This window comes from Lepisma saccharinum, chromosome 27, assembly GCF_977018435.1.
Source record: "Lepisma saccharinum chromosome 27, izLepSacc3.1, whole genome shotgun sequence".
Classification (NCBI taxonomy): Eukaryota; Metazoa; Arthropoda; class Insecta; order Zygentoma; family Lepismatidae; genus Lepisma; species Lepisma saccharinum.
The window spans coordinates 29,253,797-29,278,698 of NC_139255.1; the positions used below are offsets into that span (position 1 = coordinate 29,253,797).

The 24,902-nt window shown below is 39.0% G+C and overlaps 1 protein-coding gene across 4 annotated transcripts in view; it reads left to right on the forward strand.

Moving 5' to 3' along the window:
- Positions 1-24,902, forward strand: part of LOC145980044 (thioredoxin domain-containing protein 6-like) — a 109,416-nt gene that overhangs the window by 60,695 nt on the left and 23,819 nt on the right. For 3 of the 4 annotated variants that reach the window (XM_083113026.1, XM_083113023.1, XM_083113024.1), the window contains exons 3-4: positions 9,660-9,763; positions 24,369-24,440. In XM_083113026.1, coding sequence (XP_082969152.1) covers positions 9,660-9,763; positions 24,369-24,440 — 176 coding nt within the window. The remainder of the gene's footprint in view (positions 1-9,659; positions 9,764-24,368; positions 24,441-24,902) is intronic. The other variant, XM_083113025.1, reaches the window with a different exon arrangement.

Genomic DNA, 24,902 nt, shown 5'->3' on the forward strand with positions numbered 1-24,902 from the left:
AATTTTGAGGGGGCAAGTGTACGCCTATGATCAACACTATGCCATGGAAACTTAAGCTGAAAACATCCTGCTGTCGTATTGGCTCGGTGAGGTTGGCCAGTTGTAGAATGGTGTTCTTTAATCCACAAGGCTGCATACTTTTAGACAGGGAACTCTTTGATGACTGGAGTGTTATTGGACACGATAGATTTTTTTAATTGTGTTTGTTAGTTAAGAAATACACTAATGTGATTTTAATCCCATTTCTTTTGAGGAGGATAAAACATCCCTGGCAGGAATAAAAATAATTTTCTTTTGTCTGAAATATTGTTTCTGTGGGGGGGGAATTCCAGGCATCTCCCCGTTAATTCGCACACTGCCAAAAGTACATGTAGATGTTGGTTAAAATATTGAAAACTTTTTCAGCATTTAGTGTATGAACAGTTGAATAATCGTTTCATTAAACCTATAACAGTGGTTAGGAGAATAATTTATCGAAAATTGGATGAAAAGTTGATTAAAAGAATTCAACTAATTTGCTTTTTGAGTATTACTACAATATTCATAATAAGATCACTTTGGTGTAATATATGTTAAAAATAAATAGATCTTTTTACATAAATATGTCACGCAAAACTTTCAGGAAAGTAGAGATAATAAATAGCATGAGACTTCACGTTTTTTTGCTGAATACATTTGTGAATAACAGAAAGTTTCAGTGGCGCCCTTTAGAACATACAATTGTGAAGCCGTTTTCAAGAAAATGCCTTACATGAAATTGTTACAGTACATACGTACTTGTGAGTTTTATTTATAGTTTTCCACTTCAAGAACTCATTTATTAAAATTTTATTTTGTGGATAATCACATAAAATTTCAATAGACAGGCAAGTTGAATAACGATCAAAGAATATAATATGCTATTGACAAATCTTACGAATTGGTAAATTCACAGTCAAATAGCATGACTGTAGACAGAACAAATTTCAGGGGTTTAACCTATGTCATATACTTAACATTGTTAAGCACTATACAATCATGTGTTTTATGGAACAGAAGAGAACTGCAACCATTATTGGAGGAGGTGAGGGTATCGCGCTATGAAGCCAAAGGGGCAAATGAGGCTTTCTACCATAATAATGTTGGCCCCTCAAAAAACACTGATTCAGTTTGAAGTCATCATGTTCCTGCAAAGCCCATCTAATAACAAACATAAATTCCTGTAACTGAAATGAAATTATATGTGTGAAATATATAATTTTAGGTTGTCGTTCATTTTCCAGGGGGGTGGTCTCCTTGCCCCCCCTTTCGGACGTCCGTGGTTTCGATTAGTATTTAAAAGTATTTTACGATCTTTTTAAAAGTAATTTTTATTTTATTATTTTATATGTTTCCCTTCTAAGGCTATTTGGTTCAATATTAACACGAATATTTTGTAATAATAATATGGAAGTTCGTGCTACAGGGATGCATAATGTTAACATAGTTTGTTTTTCTATTTTACTTGATTCAGTGACGTCAAACAGAAATCTGGATGAGTTAGGTCTCAATTTCTGCTGCCAAGAAAAAGTTCAAGTTTGGCAGCTGATGTTAATTTGCTTGGATATTCTTTTGGTCGTAACGAAGGCCCAAGTTATAGTTCGCTAACCGCACGCAATTTAGTAGACTGGGAACAAGACAGGAAACGCGGGAACTGTAAAACAATAAATTTCCTTGCACGAAACGCGGGAGATTTCTAATTAGAGATAACTAGCAGTCGGTACTTGCGGTGCGTGTCTGCATTATGTTTTATGGGTTACGATGGGAAAGAAACGACAAAGAAGCACGTCTTTTTTACTTTCGAGTGAGTAGTCACTGTTTTCTACTAAAGTCCCTTACAGGCACAGGAAAGCAAAATCATAATTAGATTTTCGGCTTGGTAGACCATAACAGTGAAATGTGTCCCCCAAAATTGAATTGAACCGTGACCTTTTGGTTTGGAGAAAGTGGGGTAGAATCGGGTAGCTAAGGTTTGTTGGCTTGCCGAAGCCAAGATTGTTTACAAACTTTAATGGAAACCAGTATAGTTGCTATGCATTTGTTATGCTTTAATGCTGTAACTATAAAAATACCATTGGTGTTTTAATTTACTTCATATTAGGGCCTCCCTGATGGCGCAGTGTTAGCGTCGTCGCTTTGTAATCAAGGTGTCCCGGGTTCGATACTTGGTGGAAGCAGATAGTGGTTCGGATCCCACTTTAAACTGTAGGTCCGGTCCCAATTGACCTTACTGTGCATAAAGTGGACTTAAAACACCAACTCAATCAATCATATTAAGATTTTTACAAAAAGCCAAATCAGCCGGAATTACCCCTCCGTTGGTATACTTGTGAGCGCGACGCTCACCCTGTACGTTTTTTAGGCCCAGATAATGATATCACTTTCTGGTATTGTGTAGCTGTTATTTGGAATGTCTATGACCAGACGATACCCAGTTATAGGTTGTGGCATTGTTCTCTGCGCAGGCACGTCATTTTGGTGATAGTCTGTGTTTTGTGAGCGCCGGGCTCACACATTTATACCAACCGTGTAACATTTTCTGTAAACAGATTTTATTTCTGTGCTTACTGAATTCGTGTTGTGTCACTGTTTTCTGATTGGATTCTTCAGCAATTATTTTATATGACTCTATTCACTTATTACGGCTACTTTTTCTGGCTAAATGAGTTTTGATATCTTATATTCGTCACGAATGAAGAACAGAAGTTTCGAGTATGGCTTACTGAATTACAGTAAGTGATGAGAAAAGACAAGACCTGGGTAGAATGTTTGATCGTTAAAGCTCAGAAGATAATGTTTGCTGACGACGAGTTATTGAAAAGTGATAATGATAGCAACAAGGATTATTCTCCTTATGAAGAGGAACTTATTTTTACTTCCTATTTTCCCTTCAATATATTGGTCGAGTTGAAACTATGAAGTATAATGTACCCTCTATCAAAGAGTAATAAATTATTAATATATTACTAATGTTTTGCAAATTAGTAAACATCAAAAGTAAATTCTTAATAAAATTATAAACATTGTTATGTTTTTGTACATTAGGCACACAGGAGTTGTACTACGTAGAAATTTTTCAGCGAAAAATGCAGGCTCGACCAGGACTCGAACCCAGTTCTCGAACCCGGTTCTCGAACCGTGCCATTGCTCTAACCACTGAGCTACCGAGCCGGCCTGGCCTCACCGGTATGCCAGAGACCCGGGTTCGAGTCCTGGTCGAGCCTGCATTTTTCGCTGAAAAATTTCTTCGTATTGTTATGTTTTCCTTGATAATTTGTCTCTCGTAATACATAATCAGTAATATTGCCATACAAGAATATAATTTTGTTATTATATAAAAATATAAGATATATTTAACTTATAAGTGATATACTTATTAGGCAATACATATTTACAAACTATTTTAACATGATGAATGTTAAAATATATTCTAGAAAATGACCAAAAAAACAATAAAATTCATTGTGAGTGCGGTGCTCACCGTATACCAACCGTGTTACTCTGGAAGACGTATACCAACGAAGGGTTAATGATATAGGATATGAGTGAATCTCAAACTTTTAGCAAAACAACCAAATATTTTTGTTTACATGGTTAAACGTAAGGCTTATTGACAAAGATCACATGTAAAATAATTGTCTTCTCACTCCGCACCACTGCAGGTCTTTATCGGCCCAGCTGAGACTGCATCCATCCCTTGTCTCGTGGGTTGGAGTAATGATCTTTGAAGTTGCAAGCTGCATCCTCTTAATTAGATGAACAATCATCCTTAGTCTTAGCTTTACTTTTTCCACGTAAATCCTCTTTTTCTCTTTGTTTTGTCGTTTTCTCTTTGTTTTGTTGTTCCCTCTTTGCTTTGTCGTCTTCTCTTTGTTTTGTAGTTTTCTCTTCTTGGGTGATGAAGATTCATCTTGAAAGAGCTTCCTCTTTTTTCCACTTTCTCTTTCTTGATCCATTTTCTTTTCTTCATGACGGGTGTCGAACTTGTACGGCGAAGACGTCAAAATTGCAGATTTCCTTTTCTGTTGCCGTCCATTCTGTTGGGTACAGCAGGGGGTGTTATTTGAAGAGGGATGAGGAAGATTTCTCCCCTCTGGTTTCTGCATCAGCCCTTCTGAGTGCCAATTTTTGCAACTTAGGAGAACTACATACATAATTTACAGTGCACTCTCTACTCCAAGGTTCGAATCATCAAAAAGCGTTAAAAATAGTTCCAAGGGTATTACCGAATAATTCGAATTATCCAAGATCGAATTAAAGAGAGTTTACTGTATATATTTTCCCGATGCATCGTGGAAATAGTTGCTGGAATTTCCCCTACTGGAAGCTTCTCGAATACCACACACAGGATACATCGTGAATTTTAGCAAGTTTTTGCCATTCTTATTGGAAAATTAGCTATTTTTAGGCATCGATACAATTCCCTCTTTGAGCAAGGACAACAAAGCATTCCTGAACTTCACATACTTCACCTTTGTCGCGTGTAACACTGATAACTTTTCGTGATTTCTTTGTAGAAAAGCAGGCGAGGTTATTCAAGGGAATTCAATGGAAAGGTTGGAGCTTTTGTCACGACGGATGACAAATGACGTATTGGATCATGGTTCAAGACACGGAAGGTTTCTTTGAGCTTCTTTTCCCGAAATCACCGACTTTCGTACCCGACAGCAAAAGTATCGAATACTAGGAAGTTTCCCATGGCCTTAGCTGAAAAAGCTATTTAGAAAAAGCAAGAAAGGTTTCTATTGATTCTGCATGTTACGGTGCAGCATATGGAAACTTAAGTTAATTGTAGACAAATTATGTCAACTTATATGTATGTACAGTAAAACCTCGTTAATCCGAAACCCGATAAGCCGGACATCGCCTAATCCGGATGGGGGGGGGGGGGGAAGCAGAATGGAAGGTTTCAAATGTGGCTAGAAGTCAGCAAGAGAACTTCCCAAAGAATAGGCAGTCAACCACTGGTGAAATTTTGTTTTCCTCAGACTTTGTACTGTACTGTAAAGTGTATTTAGGCCTATGCCCTTTAAATACACCATAATAAACGTGTTTTGTTGCTATAAACTGAGTTTTAATGCACTTTCTACTGTTCTTTTAGGTTATTTAAGTTAATCAGGACTTTCGTTAACTCATCCTCCCATTAGTCCGGATTAACGAGGTTTTACTGTATTTGTATGATTTTTTTGTTATTAAGCGTTGTTTTTCTACCACATCGTAACGAGCATAATAATAATAATAATCATAAATTGTCTTTATTAAGCGGGCGAGATTCAGCAAGGACTGCTCTGCCACCTAACCTTGTCAATATGATGACACATGTAAGGTAAACTGTCTATGGAGAAGTAAGCTAAATGTTAAATAATACATATAGGCAACAGATACACAAAAATTAGATGGAACCATAAAGTGTAACTACAAATACAAAAGACAATAGTAATAATTGGATGAGTGGTGATTGTGTGATGAAGGGCCACTCACAAAGAAGACCGATACACAGGCCGGGACACGACAAGATCAAAAGTCGACTACTAAACGCGCTTGGCCGCAGAACCAGCAAATCCATGCTGTCAAAATGGAATTTTAGACATCGGGACTTGAAATATAGCTAATTGGATGCCATGGTTAATTTAATCATTTATTTTTTTCAAAATTTATGCTATGTCGTTTCTATAGTTGTTTAAACCTAAGCGCGGGGGAAGAAGAAGGCCAGGCCCCGTGTTGGACGAAAATAATGTATTTCATACATGTTCACTCTCCCACCGTTATAGTTCCAGCCCCTCCCGAAAAAATCCTGCGTACGCCAGTGTACATGTTTTTCCATTCTAATTCTAATGAATCACTTTTAACTATGTGGTTCCTTACGTAGCCAAATGGTAGGTCAGTGGCGTGTCCAGGATTTTCGAAAGAAGCGGGGAGGGGGGTACGTATACTTCTTTCACTAGTTTTCCCTCATCTTGCCATCTTTTCCTGCTTTCGACATTTTTTTAAAGAAATACTGGACCAGTAGGGGTGATCCATCCTTCGGCACGCCACTGTGGTAGGTGCTCTTCTTTTTGGTGCGAAACTCCAAATTTTCGGTATAGACCCAGCATGACGTTGACAATTCGGTAGCTACTTCAAAGGAACAGTAGCGGCGCTAGGTCTGGTTGCGTTGACACATCACACATGAAAATCGGATTCGAGGGTCAAGGGCAGTGTCGGCGATTGAGTTCCAAATCTGGGGGGGGGGGGGGCAAGCGCGAAAACTGAGGGGGGCAAGGACAGTTTACTTTCCCTTGGTAGATAAGGTTGAGCATAGTGCTGGGGCGAAAGTGACAAAAAGTGGGGGGGGGGGCAACTGTCTCCCCTCGCTCCCACCTAATCGCCACCACTAGTCAAGGGGATGTTATTATACGGAGTTTAATTGTTATACAGAACTAACAACTATAAGGCTTGTGTGTTTCGTCGCACAAATGGCAGAATTTCACGTTGAAGTAGGTTTTTGAAAGTGGGAATAATATTTTCGAGAAAAAAGTGATTTGCTTGATTCTCTTTTGCAAAATATAAGAACTTGAGACCATTGACATCTCTAAGGTAATTCTGACAACGAACCCTTATAAGTTGAAGAATTAAGGGCAGTGCTGTAGGCCCAAAATTTTCAAAGGATGTCGCTGCGTTTCGTGAAACGTTTAGTGCAGACCATATTTCCATTATTTTTTGATTATGTTTCCATTAAATATGTTGACGAAATCCCTTAAGTTCTGCAAAAAAGTCATTGATGATAGAATAGTGATGATTATGATGATTGGCATAAAGGAGGCATAATACAGTAGATAAAACATGTTTTTAAAATATGAAACGTACATTTTAATGGTTGCATTTGAACGTAAGGGATACAGTACAACACGTTATCGTATTTTATGTTCTTGTTGATATTGTTTTCTGAATTGTCAGTTTGTATACTGTTAACCTACTGTTAATAACACTAAACGTGAAGAAAACTGCATTGAGCAGTAAGTCTTCTGCTGGTGCTATTTCTACCTCCAAAATGTATCTTTCGATACGTCACCACACCTGTCACAAGAACGTTGTGTACAAACTCTAGAATAAGCGACATATGCAGCAAAGTGGTTTTGCATTTATGTCTTCATATATTTCTGAGGCTTAAACTGATCAACTGGAAGGCCTTCTGGACACTAGGTTCCTGATCACGTGAAACGAGAAGCAATAAGCTCATTAGAGTAATGGCCATTTGCATAAAGTAAATATAAACGAAATGAAAGTAGAAGATAAACGCTAATCAGTAGGGAAAGGATTTCAAGTGCAAATTATGGTCGGGAAAGGGAAAAAAAGGTTCTGAAAATGTTTTCAAGAAGGTGCTGATAAAATGCCTTTATTCAATGCTCTCTTTTTCTGCACCTTGTGTATATAATGCGCGCGGACCGCGTAGAGAACTATGGTTCTGCCAAATATGTTTTGTTGAAGTTTGTGTTTTCTCTCGCGGGTTTTGCTACATTATCTTGGGAACTATTGGAGCTGCAGTGATTATATTATACCATTTTATAGCTCTCGTTCTGTTCTATAAAATGAGACTATAGGATTTTATGTAGCTGCTCAAGAAAAGTGAAAATCATCTACAGGGTTTGTCCGGAAAGTAATAGGACTGAGTCGATTTAAAAAAAATTATTGAGCCAATCGTTACAATTCTTTAAAAACTTTCAAAGTAGTCTCCTTCTGCGTCGATACAGCGCTGCCAGCGCGATTTCCAATCATTGAAGGCGTCACGGAAGGCATTCTCCGGAATAGCCTTTAGAGCCGCGGTGCAAGATGCTTGGATCCCCTCTGTCGTCTCAAAATGCTTGCCTTTCATCGGCCTTTTCAGGCGAGGAAACAAAAAGAAGTCCGGGGGGGCCACATCTGGGCTGTAGGCCGGCTGCGGAAGCGTTGGGATGCCTGCCTTGGTCAGGTAGCTGGTCACAAGAAAGGCGGTGTGAGCCGAGGCGTTGTCGTGGTGCAACTTCCAGTCGGCTGCGATGTCTTGTCGGACCGATTGACCCTTCGTTTGAGTCTCTTGAGCACTTCCACATAAAACTTGGCGTTGACGGTTTGTCCAGGAGGAACAAATTCATGGTGGACGATGCCTTTGATGTCAAAAAAGACAATGAGCATCGTTTTCACTTTGGATTTGCTCATTCTTGCCTTTTTTGGGCGAGGAGACGCCGTCGAAGTCGAAGGTCTTCCAGCACGGTCTTCATCGGCGACCTCTTCCCGGCCCTCCGAAAAGGCCTTGTGCCACCGAAACACACCACTTCTTGCTAAAGTATCATCTGGGTAAGCCTGCTTGATCATATCAAACGTCTCTGTCGCAGATTTACCGAGTTTCACACAGAATTTAATCGCGTACCTCTGCTCTAACGAACGCTGCATTTTCGGCTTGCACCACTCACAGAAACACGTCGCGCGAAAAAGCCTGTCCTGACTCTCCGGGTGCTCGGAGACAACTGACTAGCCGCTTGTAGGTTAGGTAGGAATCCCCTCTACCGAATACAGTCAGTGCGCGCGCGCTCCGAAGTACAGTCGCGGCGAAAAAAAATCAGTCCTATTACTTTCCGGACAAACCCTGTATTTTTCTGTCCAATTTTTTTAACAACGTTTGAAAAAAAACGAAGAAGAATGGTGCTGAAGCATCAAAGAGGAGGCAGAAAATGTGCTAATCTCACGAAAAGGTGTAGAAAGGTTAAACAAGGTGTGTTCATTTTACTTGATTTCATGTGCTAAAATACATATCTCAAATGATCGGCATGAAAACAGCTATATTTTTAAAAATGTGCTGCAGCTTAAAATCCGTTCCCTACTTACCAGAAATCTTTACGAGAGGGTATATGGCGTATATCGCCGTATACCCTCGACTTCAGCACTGATTAAGGAACACAGAGAAACAACCATGACTTACCTGACAATTTAACCCAGACTTTCGTTTAATATGCCTGTACTGGCAACAATTCCCCCAATATTGATCGATTGATTGAGTTAGTGTTTAAGTCCACTTTATGCACAGTGAGGTTAATTGGGACTGGACCTATAGTTTAAAGTGGGATCCGAACCACTATGTGCCTCCACCGGGTATCGATTATAAGGCAACGACGTTACCACAGCGCCATTTGGGAGGCCTTAATTCCCCCAATATGACGACTGTTGCTTGAGATGGTTTTGTAGGGAAGTTAATATGTTAAATAATATGTTTCTTAGAAGTCGTCTGCCATTCCTTTCTAAATTGGAACGTATTTCAGCATTTCCCCTAATTTTCCAGCACTGGTGCCATTTTTCAATATGGTGGCGATAGCACTCTGGGTGTGTTTTAATAGCATGCTTCCAAGAAGCTATGTGCCAAATTTAATCTCTGGTGATTTTTCCTCGCTATTTTTTCAAATTTCCCTGTACTAGCTGTAGTGGAAATATTCGCTTGAGTCTGCTACATGCCTATCATTTATAATTGAATGTTCATATTGCCCAAGTAAATTATGAACGTGTGTCGCGACAACAAACAGTAATTTAAAGAAATGCAAGAATAGTGCAAATTGCTTTACAACCTTTGTTTTCAAATATCTTTCAAATTTTCATGACAAAAATTTCACTCTTTTTTTCTACTTTCTTCGCAGTGGTAGACATATACAGCGATTGGTGTGGGCCTTGCAGTGCAATGGCATCTTTCCTTAAAAAGCTGAAATTAGAGATTGGTGGGGAACATCTTCACTTTGCTATCGTAAGTTGAAATTATATTACTTTATATTGTAACTAAATTGTTATCTTCATAATTAATATGTAATTTTTATAATATTTTATTAGTATTTTCAAATGTTGTCAATGGTTTTTCTGTTAATGTGTACTCCCTCTGTCCCATAATTATAGTCCGGTATGTCAAAATGGTAGTACAGAAATGACAGACGAAGAGGCAGATGGAAAGCACAATTTGTACTGATCCTTGAGTAGTAAAGTTGTATGACTCATTCCCTTGCTTCATGTTCTTCTTCTGTATACACAAGTGTCACAGTTTGAATATCGGGCAATTATTATGAGACAACAAACAAAGGTGTACCGGACAATAATTATGGGACAGAGGTAGTATTTCATATTTATTTAAGTAAATGAACGTAACAAGTATTGTGCCCCTTTAAGACTTTCATTGTTAAAGTACGGAATACAAGATACTACAGAGCGATCCATTGAAGTGTAGACCGCCTCGTCAGTGTTTGCGTTATCGGCAAGCGAGGCGCTCGCGGCCGTACGAGGTCGGCACTGTAGACTGTCCGTGAATCAAGTGCGCAAGTTTCCGTAACTAGTATAAAAAGTGATTTATTTACGACATGGAGCTTTTTACACCCCGGAATCTTGTTTCAAATCGCCTTTGAACTTCACATGCGGATTGAGTTAACACATATGAATCATAAGTACACGGTGTGCAGTAGAAAACATTTGCTGAGCCATAACACACTTTGCGGTTGAATACGGCAACAAGCACCCTATCACTTCACAGTCGCCAAACTAAAACAGGCCACACAATACAAAACAAGGACCTTTATCACTTCACAGTCTCGTGTCTACTTTCAGGACCTCCGTAAAAACAGGTTTCCTTCCCCCCCTCGCCAGCTTACGTTAGTGGGTGTCTTAATCAAAAATATGTGCTCATTGAAGGCAACTAGTTTTAACACCTCCTTTTATAGATCTGGTAAGTAAATCACTTTTTAAAATAATTATGGAAACTGTTGTGCGCTTGCTTCATCGACACTCTACGATGCCTACAAACGGCCGTGAGTGCCTCGCTTGCCGATAGCGCAAACACTCACGCGGCGGTCTACACCACTTCAATGGATCGCTCTGTATAATGTATTAAACGGCGTCTGGGAACACAAATTCACACTGTTTTCACTCTTAGTGACCTCAAAGTTTTTGCACATGTTGCACTTGTTCTCCTGTTATGCCGCGCTGGAGGTTGCCTGCAGATTCACCCCACCAAATATCTTGGACGTAGCAGGCCCGTAGCTAGAGGGGGGGCAGGGGGGGAACTGCCCCCCTGTGAAAAATATAGAACACATACCTATCTGGAATTCTCACTATTCTTTACAATTGTATCTTATATTGCTCTAGGAAGTTAACAAAGACACTTACGGATTTGGTGATTTATTAAGAAAGGTGTGTTGGATTCCATAATGTCGTACCAGCATTGGGGAAAAAATTCCTTTCCAGGTCCAGATTTCGGAAAATGATTTCACGATTTTCAGTATCTAGACATTATTAAAGGTGCGTAATGTGTTTGGATATGTTTTCTTGAATGTTTATCTATGGAGTTTGAACTGTTGAGAGATAGAGTGAATATTTGATTTTTTTTACTTAATATTGCTTTCTTGCCACTTCTAGTTAATTGCGATGATAAGAATGAGTGATGATATGAAATTGATAAAGGGACACTTACGAGCAACCCCCATGACCAGGCTGGGGATTGCACAAGGACTCCTGTCGTCGTAGTGCGTTGTGTAACCACCCCACTACCAGGTCGGCTAGTGAAAGATTTAGGACAGCTTGCTGGGTCAGTTATCAGACATGACGAAAATGTGATAGTGTTTCACATTTATTATTTCTGTTAAAAAGAATAATTCTGATGTGATACGAGTTACACTAGGCATCTTTTGGAGTGTAAATAGAAAAGGCACTAAGAAAGTTTTGCAATACACCTTTAATTTTCACAATCTTTCGAAATACTTTCCACAACACACGATACACTTCTTCATCCTTCGAAACCAGTCGTCGAACCAACTGGTTTCCTCAGGCAGCTGGGCACACTCGTCATCCCACGCCCTTAGAAGGTCCTCTCTGTTGGAAACCTACTTCTTTAACCTGTTATTGACGCGAGGGAACAGTGCAAAATCACATGGAGCGAGGTCTGCACCGTAGGGAGGATGCTCCAGCACCTTCAGTACAGTACGTGGCAAATACTCGGTGCAAACTTTGGAGCGGTGGGCAGGAGCGTTGTCATGGTGGAGAAACTAAGTGTCTGACGATGAGAGAGCTTGAACTACTCTGGGCAGGCACTCCTCGGTGTACCACTTCCCGGTGACTGTCTTCTGTGTTTCCAGCACCACCCGCGCCACAACTCCCCTTACAGTAAAGAAGGCAGTCACCATTCTCTTCTTTACGGATCATGATTTTCGCACAGACAAGGGTGTGTTTTTATCTTCGAAGAGCCAGTCTTTTTTTCTGGGTTTTAGTAGGCCTGTGGTAATAGTAAAGGCAGGTCTCATCAACTGTTAAGATGCTGTTGATCTAGCGAGATGTTCAATTTTCCTCAACATGCTTCAACGTGTCACAGCGTGGTGCTGATCACATCACCTTCAATTTGGCCGAGATCGAGAATGTGTGGGGATCTATCCCCACATCCCCTAAATGTGTCTTCATGGCACGGTGCTACATGCACGGTGAACTATACCTTTACCTTTAATTTATAACCTAGTTATTCGACAAAACATTCTATCAACTCTTCTGCTGTGGAGTGGATTCTCCTAACTTTAGCCATTCTCTGACTAGCAGTAATCAGTATCAGCATAAAAAACTGATATTTGGGGTTTAAACGTTTCTGCTCAGTGGTGGCGATAAGCGCCCCAGAGACCTCACGCTGCGAGGATGGAGTAAGGTGAAGGAGGCCCCTTTTTATAGATCCACCAAGCTTTCTGGAACCTCGAAAAATATGCTAACTACAGGCTTCCCCATAATTTTAACTAGCGACACTAGCGCCACTGCTCCTGCCCCAGGGTTTCAGATGGGTTGGTGGCAGAACCGTAGCCAGGCAGGGGCCAGGGGGTTCTCAGCCCCCCCTGGCACTGCCACCAGTCCCCTTGACATTAGGTAAAACTATTTTGTATTGTAATTTGTTTTCAGTGAAGAGTGAAAATGTAGACAGGAGATATTATTTGGCTCACAACTTAATGAAAGATCACAGAGCATGAACAGCAGCTATTATATTCGTTTAATCTTGTTTATGAGTCGAAGTCTAAGTAGAAGCAAGTATTTAGAAATTCTCTAGACCAGTGGTTCCCAATATAAATTACAATTTTACTTACTTTTTTGCGAGTATGATACGTTTTCTTCAATTACGACGTTTCGAGAGATAACCTCTCTCTTCTTCAGGTTTCGTTGTTATAAGCAATTCATAAAGTCATTGCTTCGTCAAGATATTTCTTCCATAGTCAACAGGATCAAGGATTAGGTGAAATGTGAGCGGGGAAAAAGTATAGGAAAATCGATTGCACACTGACAATTTACGTGTTTTAAAGCCATCGTTTATCTAAGTTAAAACCTATTATACAAACTTATTTGTCCTCCTGTATAAATTTTAAAAACTGTAAAAACCTTTAAAATTCTAAAAACCGTTCACTATTTCACAGTCAAGTTGTCTGCAATGAGCTTCCCTTGCGAATGTGGAAGCAGTCGAACTGGCTGTCTTTTTTTCATCATTTCCCCTTCCTCCCCTCCTGATTACGTCACCTTTGGCTAACAAAGCGTGCACCGTATCACCTTGAGGAATTGTGGCTAGCTTGCAGGGGAGCAGCGAAATGTTCCAATATTTTCACAGAAAAGATATGATTTTTCTAAATATGTGCTTATTTAGTACTTTTATACATAAGATGTTTCTGAATTTGAAGCAACCCAACCACACTAACTGAGCATTGCAAATGCTAGATAGGTCAACATTCTGACTTGGGCACAGCAGAAAAATCTTGAAATACTAAAGGAGCCGTGAAACAAAAAAGTTTGGGAATCCCAGTTCTAGACTTTAGAAATTTCTTCCAGAGGGGAGCTTCTTAATCTGTACCTTCCCAACCCCTGTTGCAGCCTCTTGTTTGTCAGACATCTGTGACTTTGATGTCATCATCCACATTATATCCACATCTGCGTCAAATGTCAATAGATCTCAAGTTTTGGGAATCAAGGGGTCTTATTGCCTCTGCTGGAGGTGGAATGTACGGTAGGAATTATGATTGAAGTGAATATTGTTCATTTTTACTTGTATGATATAAATAATCGTGTCATCAAAAATAATATGGAGTGTGCATTAAGGGATGGTGTCACGACCAGTCATTTAACACTTCAAGAGATGTTTTAGAAGATATACCAATACAAGCTTTTTTATATATCTCTAAATTATTTATATTTTACATAAACTTAATGACCCCGACACACATAATTTACCTTCATTTAATACTGTTAAACTTTAGAAAAATGAACTTGGTTTATAACCCCCCCCCCCTGATAACCTGTGAGCCCCCCCTGGAGACCAATTCTGGCTACGGGCTGGTTGATGGGTCTCTAGTTGTTTTCGTATCACAGTCATTAGGGAACATATTTCTCAAAATGTAAAAAGAATACAAAACTTCCCTCTATGCAACTTAGTTGCATAATGATGACACCGTAATCCAAGAAGTCATTGATGAATCAAGGGGTTCCTATTTGTTTGTTGGATGCCAAAGAAATGTGTTTCAAAAATAAAACAATACAATTCACACAATATTTTGCAAAATAGTTAGCGCAAACAGTAAGCTAACATTGTCTGCAGTGATGTAAGAGACTCCCTTTTGAAGCAAATAGGATCCGTGTTAGACTGAGAGACCCATGTTTTAATTACAAATTTTTACAGCATTCATCAAATTGTAGATAATATCTAATCATTATCATTTAATTTATTTGATTTATCTTGCATAACACAACACATTAGTGTTATTGAATTCTCATTAGATCCCTTTATGCTTAAATATCTGGCATACTGGAAACTGCAGGGAATAAATATGAAGCACGATTTATAAAAGGCTCCCGCTCCCTTAATCAGTTCTGAGGGAGGCCCAAAACTGTTGGTGTGTATTAATAGCATATTAACATAATCGACCTGCAATGTAGATGCCTCAGATTCGATTTTCAGTAGCGGCACATTTAAATTTCAAGTAGATACAGTCCCGATTAGCCTATTTATGTTAAATTTTATTGTTGTTCTCGATTTTTTTGTTGTTCGTTGGAATTTCACGATATCATCCCTTCTGGTTACTTATTGCTTTGTGGGGGGTACGTGCTCCCATGTACCCCGCTATATCTGCGAACGCGACACAATAGAATAATATATTAAACAATATTAAAACTTTGCCCCCTCTAGGATTGACTTTGCCCCCCCCCCCCCCTACCAAGAATTCCTGGCTACGGGCCTGGGACGTAGTAGTACCAAAAATAAAGCTTCTTAAATATCAATGCTCTCAATTCCTTGTCTACTGATAGAGTAGAGAGCCTCCGTGCAAGGACGTATTTGGGGGGGGGTCTAGGGGGTGCGGATACCCCCGAAAGACTTACCAAGTGCAAAAATTAAATAATGAAAACATGTGTTGCTTAACTTTGTTGTGTATAATCGAGGGATATTTTTTTCAATTTATTTGAAGGCAGTAAATTTCTAGTTTTATAAGTATTTAATTTAACATTAATTTGATGTGTGTGTGTGTGTCTAAACAAAAGCTAACGCAGTACAATGACTGCGTAACAAGAACATAATTACGGTGGGTGACGCTTGACACTAAACTATCCTACCGCACTGTCAAGGACGTATTTAGGGGCGAAGTTCAAGGTTCCGGACCCCCCCCCCCCGAAAGACTTACCAAGTACTAACATTAAACAATGAATATACGTATACTTGTTTGGCATTTGTTGTATAATCTATTTCCGCCGAACTTTCAATGACAGTACCAAAGATATTAATCTGACACTTTAATTTTCGTCAACCGGATCTAATATTCTTTCATGTTATTTAATAAATATTCAATTCTTTATCCATTAGGTACTGATTTCCTTGCAGGGCAGTTGCTTTCATACAAATTTTAGCAATCTTAACTACATGCTTTTATATCTCTATTCTTACACCGTTTTTATGTAATAATAACAATACAATATTAATATAATATTTATTAATTATTATTATTTTAATTTAATATAAGTATTATATAATTATATTGTTATTATTATTATTTCTGAGACACTTGGTTCGGACCCCCCCCCCCCCCGAAATAAATATCTAAATACGTGCCTGCCGCTGTGGTTTAGTCTCTTGGGCGTTTGACTGCCACGCTGGAAACCCGCGTTCGATTCTCGGGGTGGATGAATTCAGGTGGGTAATTTCTCCAGAAACCTCACTGGAGTGACTGTGGAGTTTACCAAGCCTTTAATAAATTGGTACCTGAGAACGACCCAAGAACAATGAGTATTTTCGTACTTGAATAGGTTATAACACCATTAAGCCTTGTTTCCATGATTATGAAAAACTAAATATGCTGACCAAGGCAGTAATTTATTTTATTAAAAACATAAACTAAACGTAACGTTTCAACCTTCTAGCAAGGTCTTCTTCAGACTCTGTATCAAGTACAAAAGTAACAAGATACAAAAACAGGGCCTTATATATACACAAACATTACTCCCTCCAGACTATTTAGAAAGTTGTTTGGAACTTTCTAGAAGGTGACTTTCACTTTCACCAACTTTACTTTCACCTCAAAGGCTAAACTCAATTACTTCCATATAGAATGTGGTTGGACTTTTAATCTCATGATCTTTTCCCTTCATTTTTCTTCCTTCTCCTCTCCTCTTTCTCTCTTGTCCTTTCCACTCTTTCTAACATCTTCTTCCATTCTTTGTTTAACTTCAGTCCCCCATTCCAGTTCATTGTGTCTTCTTCACCTTTCTTCTCTATTTCCTTTGCTTCCTTCCATTTTCTCACTAGCATTCTCTTCTCCCTTCCTATCTGCTTAGCCTCATCCCACTCTATGTCATGTCCTGTTTCTCTCGTGTGTTTAAATATTGCATTTCTCTCTCTCTTAAGTCGTACATCATCCCTATGTTGTTTCAACCTGTCTTTCAGCCTTTTCTTCGTTTCTCCTATGTACACACTCTGACATTCTTTACATTTCACTTCGTAGATAATCCCTTCCTCTTCCTCTACTCTGTTTTCCTTATTCTTGTTAGCATTCCTCGCTATTCCTAAGATGCTTCTCCCTCCCTTCCTGTAAGTTTTAATTCCCGCTTTCCTAAGCACTTTGCATATCTTTTCTGTGGTCTTCCCCATACTCCTTATTCCAAACCTTCTCTCTTTTTCTTTCTCTTCCAATTCTTCCCTGCCCGTTTTCTTCCTTCTTCTGTTTATGTCCAGTCTATCCTGCTTCTCATAGCCATTCTTTTCCAGTTGTTTCCATAGGCTATTTATTTTGCCTTCTTTTTCACATTCTTTCATGCATATTTTCTTGATTCTGTCCTCCATATTCTTTATAAAATTTATTTTTGTCACCTCACTTACATCACTTCGTTTGTGGCAGAATACCCCTGCTGCACACTTCTTCTGATGCCAAACGGTTTCAATTTCTTTTCCTCTATTCCTTTTCATCAATATATCTAGAAAGCTTAACCTGCTTTCTTCTTCTATTTCAAGTTCCAATAATATCCCTCTTTCTTCATCTTGAATTTCTTTGGCAAAAATGTCAAGCTGCCTCTTCGTTCCCTTCCATATGCCAAAACAGTCGTCCACATATCTGCAAAACATAATTATTTTGTCACCTCCCTTTTCTATCACTTTCTTTTCCCATTCATTCATAACCAATTCAGCCAATGCTGGGCTTAGACTGGAACCTATATTTAGTCCTTCACTCATTAACATTAATTTATCTCCCATTATACTGTAACCGTTATTCCAAATGGTTTCCAGCGCCTTGACTACCCTTTCACTATCCCATTCTCCTATAATTTCTTGTCCCATTCTCTTTTTAATAATGTCCAAAACGTGTCCCCTCTTGATGCTCGGGAACATACTTTTCACGTCTAAGCTAAACATTGTCGTCTTCATCTCATTTAACTTAAGTCCTTTTATGAGGTCTACTACTTGTTCACTGTTCTTAACTGCTCTGCTTTCTTGCTGTGTTACTAAGACGTCAATAACTTTCTTAACTTTCTTTTCTAAGGGTTCCAAAATATTATTTCTGCAGTAAATTCCAGTAATGAACTGCAGAAATAATATTTTGGAACCCTTAGAAAAGAAAGTTAAGAAAGTTATTGACGTCTTAGTAACACAGCAAGAAAGCAGAGCAGTTAAGAACAGTGAACAAGTAGTGGACCTCATAAAAGGACTTAAGTTAAATGAGATGAAGACGACAATGTTTAGCTTAGACGTGAAAAGTATGTTCCCGAGCATCAAGAGGGGACACGTTTTGGACATTATTAAAAAGAGAATGGGACAAGAAATTATAGGAGAATGGGATAGTGAAAGGGTAGTCAAGGCGCTGGAAACCATTTGGAATAACGGTTAAAGTATAATGGGAGATAAATTAATGTTAATGAGTGAAGGACTAAATATAGGTTCCAGTCTAAGCCCAGCATTGGCTGAATTGGTTATGAATGAATGGGAAAAGAAAGTGATAGAAAAGGGAGGTGACAAAATAATTATGTTTTGCAGATATGTGGACGACTGTTTTGGCATATGGAAGGGAACGAAGAGGCAGCTTGACATTTTTGCCAAAGAAATTCAAGATGAAGAAAGAGGGATATTATTGGAACTTGAAATAGAAGAAGAAAGCAGGTTAAGCTTTCTAGATATATTGATGAAAAGGAATAGAGGAAAAGAAATTGAAACCGTTTGGCATCAGAAGAAGTGTGCAGCAGGGGTATTCTGCCACAAACGAAGTGATGTAAGTGAGGTGACAAAAATAAATTTTATAAAGAATATGGAGGACAGAATCAAGAAAATATGCATGAAAGAATGTGAAAAAGAAGGCAAAATAAATAGCCTATGGAAACAACTGGAAAAGAATGGCTATGAGAAGCAGGATAGACTGGACATAAACAGAAGAAGGAAGAAAACGGGCAGGGAAGAATTGGAAGAGAAAGAAAAAGAGAGAAGGTTTGGAATAAGGAGTATGGGGAAGACCACAGAAAAGATATGCAAAGTGCTTAGGAAAGCGGGAATTAAAACTTACAGGAAGGGAGGGAGAAGCATCTTAGGAATAGCGAGGAATGCTAACAAGAATAAGGAAAACAGAGTAGAGGAAGAGGAAGGGATTATCTACGAAGTGAAATGTAAAGAATGTCAGAGTGTGTACATAGGAGAAACGAAGAAAAGGCTGAAAGACAGGTTGAAACAACATAGGGATGATGTACGACTTAAGAGAGAGAGAAATGCAATATTTAAACACACGAGAGAAACAGGACATGACATAGAGTGGGATGAGGCTAAGCAGATAGGAAGGGAGAAGAGAATGCTAGTGAGAAAATGGAAGGAAGCAAAGGAAATAGAGAAGAAAGGTGAAGAAGACACAATGAACTGGAATGGGGGACTGAAGTTAAACAAAGAATGGAAGAAGATGTTAGAAAGAGTGGAAAGGACAAGAGAGAAAGAGGAGAGGAGAAGGAAGAAAAATGAAGGGAAAAGATCATGAGATTAAAAGTCCAACCACATTCTATATGGAAGTAATTGAGTTTAGCCTTTGAGGTGAAAGTAAAGTTGGTGAAAGTGAAAGTCACCTTCTAGAAAGTTCCAAACAACTTTCTAAATAGTCTGGAGGGAGTAATGTTTGTGTATATATAAGGCCCTGTTTTTGTATCTTGTTACTTTTGTACTTGATACAGAGTCTGAAGAAGACCTTGCTAGAAGGTTGAAACGTTACGTTTAGTTTATGTTTTTAATAAAATAAATTACTGCCTTGGTCAGCATATTTAGTTTTTCTTGAATAGGTTGTTGACAAGTGACAAGAACGATCTTTCAGCACAAACTTTGAAAGCTGTGTTGATTAATAAGGCGACCTTTAATTGCACGTGTGTAAACTTTACAATATATAATTATAAGAGAAGGATGTAATGAAGAAGATCCACCGACCGGCAAAATATAAACGAATGACTTCTAATTCTAAAGAACCGCTTGGCTGAAGCGCAGTGCTTATCACCACATTATGTAACTTATTTACCTAGTATTTATTTCATTAGTTTTCAAACATACGTGTTTGTGACGAAACAGTGTTTATATTCAGTTCAGGAAAATATGAAAAATGTCCTGGTTTATTGTTTTAAAAATCTGGTCACCTTAGGTTAAGGTGGTCAGAGCGTGGTGCTCATCACACCACCACCACAAATGTTGAGCTCGTGAATGTGTGGGAGCCTACCTCCACATCTCCTCATATGCTTCTTGTTGCAATGTGAGGTCGCAGAGAGGTATCTTTACATTGTTAGGTAAGCAGCTGACTTCAATGTGCCCAGGATACTCGTCAAGGGGGAAGGGGGGATACGGACTTATGTTTTTCAGTAAACAGTGGCAGGAATATTTTGCTACATTTATAGCATTTTTTTTTCTCCAAAAGGGGAACATGACTTCCTGGCCCTTGCGCGGTACTTTCTTAAACACAAACAAACCCACTCGAGTAATTAGAATATAGCTTGCAAAGTCCGCCAGATCTCTGACAAAATGTAAATGAATTTGATTTAGCTCTGCTAGTGACAGAGAAATTGCCATCACACATTTCAAGTTTATGCAATTCACTAGAAATTACGCAGTATCCCGATATGCCATTACCAGGACGTGGAAAACAAAATACTATCCCAATATCGATTTCGGAAAATTATTTCTCTATTTTCAGAATCTCGAACAGAGGAGCAATTTTCAACGGTCGTCAGGCACGTATCCAAGGGTGGGGCTTAAGGGGGCTCGAGCCCCTCCCCCCCGAAAGTTTTCGGTTTACACTGGATAAAATGAGATTTTTTGTTTCTTGTGGTGTGAAATAAAATAATGTAACGATAATTTAAGGAGAGAAATAATTATCGAGGCAAGACGGAGAATGTTCTGTAACCCTGTTATTGTTAATAGCCCGTATCCAAGGTGGGGATCAGGTGGCTCGAGCCCCCCCCCCTCCCAGGAATTTTTTCAGTTTACACTAGGTAGAATTAGGTTTTTGGCTTCTTGAATAATGTGACGATAATTTAAGGACATAAATAATTATCGAGGCAAGACGGAGAATGTTCTGTAACCCTGTTATTGTTAATAGCCCGTATCCAAGGTGGGGATCAGGTGGCTCGAGCCCCCCCCCCCCTCCCAGGAATTTTTTCAGTTTACACTAGGTAGAATTAGGTTTTTGGCTTCTTGAATAATGTGACGATAATTTAAGGACATAAATAATTATCGAGGCAAGACGGAGAATGTTCTGTAACCCTGTTATTGTTAATTGCACGTACCCAAGGTGGGGGTCCCTCCTTCAGTTTACGCGAGATGAAATTAGCTTTTGGGTTCTTGAATAATGTGATGATAATTTGAGAGAAATAATTATCGAGACAAGATGGAGAATGTTCTGTAACCCTGTTATTGTTAATAGCGCGTGTGCAAGGTGTGGATCAGGTGGCTCGAGCCCCCGCCCTCACACATGATTTTTTTCCGTTTACACGAGATAAAATTACGTTTCTTGCATCTTGGACAATATGATGATAATTTGAGAGAAATAATTATCGAGACAGGATGGAGAATATTCCTTAACCCTGTTATTGTTAATAGCACGTATACAAGGTGGGGATCAGGAGACTCGAGCCCCCTCTCCCAGGATATTTTTCAGTCTACACTAGATAAAATTATTTTTTTTGGCTTCTTGAATAATGTGACGATAATTTAAAGAGATAAATTCGTATCAAGGCGAGATGGAGAATGTTCTATAAACCTATTGTTGATAATATTGCACGTAAACTTTTCTTGCGCTTTCGGTGTTGTCCCAGCGAACTTGAGCATTATGTAAAGACTTGTCAGGATTTGAAAGCTGTACAACAAAGGTAGCGCCACGAGTAGTACGATTCGTTGTAATTTTTTATTTACGGAAGGGTTTTCACTGTGCATTAATTGTTTCACGATCCAGCTGGATTCTAGAAGACTTCCTTTGTTTCGTGCCAATAACGGTTGGGCTGAAAAGTTCGTAGGCTAACATAGTAAAAAATATTTTTTTGACAAAATTCGATTTTATTATTCAATATAGTTGCCTTCGAGGGCGATACAACGATTATAGCGGTCATACAATTTTTCGATGCCATTTTTATAGTACGATTTCTCTTTAGCCTCAAAATAGGCCTCAGTTTCGGCGATTACCTCTTCATCAGTGCTAAATTTCTTTCCAGCGAGCATTCTTTTAAGGTCTGCAAACAGGAAAAAGTCACTGGGGGCCAGATCTGGAGAATATGGTGGATGGGGAAGCAATTCGTAGTCTAATTCATATAATTTTGCCATCGTTTTCATTGATTTGTGACACGGTGTATTGTCTTGATGAAACAGCACTTTTTTCTTCTTCAAATGGGGCCGTTTTTTCGTGATTTCATCCTTTAAACGCTCCAACAACGCTATATAATAATCGCTGTTGATGGTCTGGCCCTTTTTGAGGTAATCGATGAATATAATACCATGCGCATCCCAGAATACTGATGCCATAACCTTGCCAGCCGACTGTTGCGTCTTTCCACGCTTTGGATTCGGTTCATCACGTGCAGTCCACTCGGCTGACTGTCGATTGGACTCTGGAGTGTAGTTATGGAGCCATGTTTCATCCATTGTAATATATCGACGGAAAAATTCGTGTTTATTACGGTTGAATATCGCTAAACATTGCTCCGAATCATCAAAACGTTGTTGCTTTTGATCGATTGTGAGCACGCGCGGCACCCATTTTGAACACAGCTTTCGCATGTTCAAATATTCATGCACAATATGTCCAACACGTTCCTTTGATATTTTTAAAGTCTCAGCTATCTCGATCAACTTCACTTTACGATAATTTAAAATTATTTTGTGGACTTTTTTGATGTTTTCGTCGGTAACAGCCTCTTTGGGGCGTCCACTGCGTGCATCGTCTTCGATGCTCATTTCGCCTCGTTTAAATTTAGCAAACCACTTCTCAACTGTTGATTTTCCTGGTGCAGAGTCCGAATAATGTTTATCAAGCCAAGCCTTGGCTTCAACAGTATTTTTTTTCGCCAAAAAGCAATGCTTTATTAACACACGAAATTCTTTTTTATCCTTTTTTTCACAATAACAAAAGCTGCTTCACTCACAATGCTATATCTCACGAACTAATTATCCGGCAGCTGTGAAATTTATACACGTATCTTTTGAAGATTAGTACTAAGTAAAAAATCACATGGATTTAATTCTAGTAACGCCATCTATGAGTCAGCCTACGAACTTTTCAGCCCAACTGTTATATGACAAGACTGCGGAAGCTGTGACTAACAATTTTGAACACTTGCGAGTGCTTAGGCCTGAATATGAACAATTTGGTGGGTTTCGTCATTTATAAGAGCTGCAAACTTGGGAGGACAAGACACATTACTTAGTGGTGTTCAGGCTCGATTCAGAGAAAAATATTCGAGCTGTCTGCGTCCAGTTAGCAGCCCACAGTTTGAATCTCGCGTTGTCGAGTGGATTGTCTATCCCGTGCATCTGTAACAGCTTCGTAAAAACACTCAAATACACCATAGATGTTTTGATTCCTGATGAGAAGAAATGGACAACACATACTGAGATGCAATATTAATACATGGAAACAGGAGTCGAGTGGTAAAAAATGTTCCAATTTCACGTTCTGATTAGAATAGCGGCCTTAAACAGTGGCGACGATTTAGGGGATAGCTTCTCCCCATTTTTTTGCCTCCACACTATCACTATGGCCTCTTAATGCTAAGCCTTGTCTACCAAGAGAAAGTAAACTTTCCTTGCAACCCCCCCCCCCTAGTTTTGGATCCCAGTCGCCACTTGTGAGGTTCTATCTATACCTCTTAAAAAGATGGTGTTCAGCCCCCCCCGAAAGGAATTCCTGGATACGTGCGTGATGGTCGTGTATTAAAATTGCTTTGCACTATATAAGCACAACTTTCTTTAAAATGAATCGCAAATAATTATTTCAAAAGTATTTTGAATTTCATATTTTCATACGTATTCCGTTAACTTGTACTACCTGTTATCTTGCCACCCTGTGTATAAATTTAAATGATCTACAACTGAGAAGCAACGATTTAGAGATTTTTTCCTCTGTATGTACAAATTCAAAACAAGATCGAGTTAGCCGATCTCTATAGCGGAGTGGTTAGCACAGCGCACTACGACACCAGGGTTCCTGGGTTCCAATCCCGGATTGGGCATTGTTGTTCTTTGTGAGTGTCCCTTCATCAATTTCATCACATCGTCATTCATCCTTATCTTCGCGATAAGTCAAAAATGGAAGAAAAGCGAAGTAAAATAAACCAAATCAATCAATCGATCAAAATCGTGTAAATATTTATTTCCTTTTCAGGCGAAAGCAGATAACATCAGGGCACTAAAACGATTTCGAAACAAAAGCGAACCAACATGGATGTTTATTGGGGTAAGTTGCACCTGTTCTCCAACCGATATTGCAGCAACACAAAAAAGAGCTATACAACCAGAGGGAGCAGCAACTGCTACCCCTGTTTAAATGTTCAACTAGTTTTGAAACTTTTCAGTCAAGGTATTCAAAATGAAAAGGGGTTAAAAAAGTATCACAAGAAACAATATCAAAACAACCATGAATCTATTACACTACACTGTGCTACTAATTGCTTCACTTGATCTTAGTGATGGGCACCATCGACTAATTTCCACCATCGACTAATTAGTCGTTAGTCGAAACAAAATATCGACTAATTAGTCGAAAAAATTAGTCGACTACTTTTTCGACTAATATTAGTCGAATTAGTCGTTCGACTAATATTAGTCGAATTAGTCGTTCGACTAATATTAGTCGAATTAGTCGTTTGACTAATATTAGTCGAATTAGTCGTTCGACTAATATTAGTCGAAAAAGTAG